Source organism: Amphimedon queenslandica, unplaced genomic scaffold, assembly GCF_000090795.2.
Source record: "Amphimedon queenslandica unplaced genomic scaffold, v1.1 AMPQUscaffold_13339, whole genome shotgun sequence".
NCBI classification, from domain to species: domain Eukaryota; kingdom Metazoa; phylum Porifera; class Demospongiae; order Haplosclerida; family Niphatidae; genus Amphimedon; species Amphimedon queenslandica.
Window position 1 is genome coordinate 5,347 of NW_003546425.1, and position 3,373 is coordinate 8,719.

Genomic DNA, 3,373 nt, shown 5'->3' on the forward strand with positions numbered 1-3,373 from the left:
AGAGATTGGTATCATAGGAGCAAGTAGCATTGCTAGATGAATGATTGCTGAAGTATCCATCCTGCTAATAAGGAGATAGACCTCGAGATAGACACACAGGAAATATTTCAGGACTTGAGCGAGCCACACACTCTTCACCCGTCCGGAAGCCTTTCCTATCAAATGAATGGGAAAATTAAAAGTTCTTGCTTGCTATACCGCAATAGTTCTAACCTCGCCTGCACTTCGAGCCACACCTTGAAGGCAAGATGGAGTATATCTGTGCTGCACCTCCTGGGTCTATACTGATTAGTGATTACTTGACTACAGTAGCGTCTGTACAGCAACCACTATTGAGCACACTATTTAAGTTAGTTGAAGTTTTAAATTAGTTTGAGTGTTGCAAAACAAATATTGAGTATATTGTTGCTGCACTAATAGATCTACATAATGCTGGTGTTTGCGACTTTCATTTAGCTGCTTCATTAATTATACTAGATAATACTACTAACCATGTAGTCTTGTCCCATCTACGCCAAATTATGAAATATTAATTGTAAGTAATAATGAACAGATTTGTAGTACTATCTTAATAGTAGCTTTCTGTTGTAGTATTTTAATAGACAACAGATTTCAGTTTGTTTACTGTAGATTTGCACTTGCATGCTGAGAAAAGAAGTATTATATAGCTACATGTATGTGTGGGTGTCTTGTATTTGTGTTGTGGACAAACATGGGAATGCACTACGTACATCACTATTATGTATAGAAATGTATATAATTAGGTAAATCTATTAATACTATTACTATTAGTGTGCAGCCTTTAAGCAATATGTAATTATTCTAAAAGATTTAGTATTATAGATCACTGTAAGTGCTTGTCACATTTGTGTATTACTGTTACTGTTACCATATAGCGGGAAATTTTCGAGGATAACAAATTTTGCGGATTTCAAAGATTTTTTCTTGATTTGCGAAATTAAATTCCTTGGAAAATCAATTTAATACAGTACAAGATGGCAGATTAGTGGAAATTCGCAAAAATTAATTTCGCAAACTTCCAGATATGGGTCATTCGCGAAATTTATTATCCTCGAAAAAAACCCGCTATACGGTATTATGTCTTATTACTATTACTATATTGTCTATTAATTATCCCATGCATGCTCTTTTTTGATATTTTTTTTATTGGATAATAATATTATATAAGTGATTACCTATTGAATTTATTATCCCATGCATGCCCTTTGCAGCTTTTATCTCTTGTTAACTTTTTAACATTGAGCTCTTTCTTTATGTCTCTAACCCTCCTTATGATACCATACCCATGGTTTCCCACAAAGCATGCTAAGTGAGCTAAACAGCATTCTTTATGAGTTGACAAGCACATGTATGTACATGTATGTGTACACATATTTGTAGATGTATAGTGGCATTTGGAGCAACTTTAGAAATTTGCAAAAAAATCTAATTCTGATCAAAATCAGCTTAAACTTTCTATGCAAAGTAGGAACATGCATATGAATTATAAAAAAATTATAAAAGCGGGGAATTCTCTCATAGCCATTTTTGATAAAATTTGACCAAAGATGTGTACTATAATATAATACAGGGTATTTTGTCCAAATTTTGAGCAACTTTATAAATTCATTTAAAGTCCAAATTTGATCAGAATCAGCTCGAACTTTCGACACAACATAAGAGCATATATTATGTATCAGAAAATAATAGAAAAAATGAAATTCACTTCCAGCAATTTTTGACATACATGTAATACAGGATGTTTTGTTAAACTGTAGAGCAGTTTTAAAAACCCACTGTTAAAATGCTGAGCACTATACCAAAACCTGTGGGAAATGCTGTGCATACCACTTGGCAACATTTCATCTCTTTCCCTTAGTGTGCAATGTCTTTTTCTACATGTATGGTCTTATTTGATCTCCTTTTGCCTCCCTCTTAAGATGCACTACATACAATCTTCAGTAATTTCCTTGAATATAGTCTATTCTCATACACTCTCTTTACTCTCTTTATGGCTCACTATTCTTCATGTCTCTTTCTCTGCATCTTTCTCATCTTTGCTCCTGTATGACTCTATCCTACATTCCTTCCTCTCTACCTTCCTTTTTACATCTGCATGTGTAATATGTTTGTTTACATTTAGCACATGCATATCAAAATGTATGCCACACACAGGCCTACATGTATGTCACTGATTTATTAAAGTATACACGTAGCTTATGAAATAAAGTGATTGCCATTACACTTATACGCACTGAATAGCATTAATTACAGCTTCCCCATTATATACTCTTGATTACAGTCATCTTTGCTCTTTAATCTGATTTACCATTACAATTCACTGCTGTGCACGTCCCTCTCTTTGCCATTTTTTTTCTCTATCACTTTAGTGTCTCTGTCTCTTTCGAGCTTAGGATTTATGCTTACTAAAAGTATCAAGAATTTCATTCAAGTAAGGTCAATTATGTTTTCCCATTTTATGTTTCTCTGTATGATTATAGTCTAATTCAAGTATCAAGCTATGTAGTATCAAGAGCACAGGACTACACATGCATGACCAAATGTTGTATTGGTGTATGTCATTTTTTAATTTTTAATTTCCAAAAAATATTTTAAAATATAATCATTTGCTATTATGCAGTGAAGGCATGCAATATGAAGCAGTTCATGAGGCAAGGCCCTTTCACTTGATCCATGGATAAGAGATTTAGCCATACAGAAGTTGCATAATGATAAAAGATTTTTTAAAGTATGCTAGCAGTGTAATTCTGATTGTTGTCTGGTATCAACAAGTAGGTATGCACAATTACTTGTTATGAAAAATAAAGTACTAAATTTGAACCAACAACTACAGAGATAATCAGCTAAACTTAATAAGGGGGTGGGGCTGAAGGTTTGAGCTGAAAACTTTAAGGTTTTACATCACAAGTCTCAGAAACTACAATGATGTTCTTAATACAATAATTAGCTAGTGCTACAGCAATACAGCAAGGTTGAAAGTTAACTTCAGCAGTAGCCAGAAGTAGCTGATTTGATTTTCAAGCCCTGTAAATCAATAAATACCTACATTATGCCAAAAATAAGTTTTTAGTCGAAGTAGTCAAAATATGACAATGAGTTGCAACAACATATTTATATATATATAAAACTGGTAAATATGTTGATAACACCCCCACTGCGGGATACATTACATTCGTATGACCTTGCCCTCGGGCTCGGTCATACAAATGCAATGTATCCCTAGTGGGGATGTTATAACATTTGCTTATACAGTCGAACCGCACCCGTCCCAAACCGGAAGTAATTTGATTGCAAAATGCGTGGGAGTAACCATAATAAAAATGGCCGACAATGGACCTTGTATTAGTATAGC

At 33.9% G+C, this 3,373-nt stretch overlaps 1 protein-coding gene and 1 long non-coding RNA gene across 2 annotated transcripts in view; one reads left to right on the forward strand and one right to left on the reverse strand.

Annotated features, from left to right (window-relative positions):
- Positions 1-234: 234 nt before the first annotated feature.
- Positions 235-2,557, forward strand: LOC109583008 (uncharacterized). Its single transcript, XR_002185318.1, has 3 exons — positions 235-349; positions 2,391-2,452; positions 2,502-2,557. It is a non-coding gene; the product is annotated as an uncharacterized LOC109583008 (long non-coding RNA).
- Positions 2,558-3,006: 449 nt separating this feature from the next.
- Positions 3,007-3,373, reverse strand: part of LOC109582994 (uncharacterized) — a 5,651-nt gene continuing 5,284 nt past the window's right edge. Inside the window, exon 3 of the mRNA XM_019998108.1 lies at positions 3,007-3,045. Within this exon, the coding sequence (XP_019853667.1) occupies positions 3,007-3,045 (39 nt within the window). The remainder of the gene's footprint in view (positions 3,046-3,373) is intronic.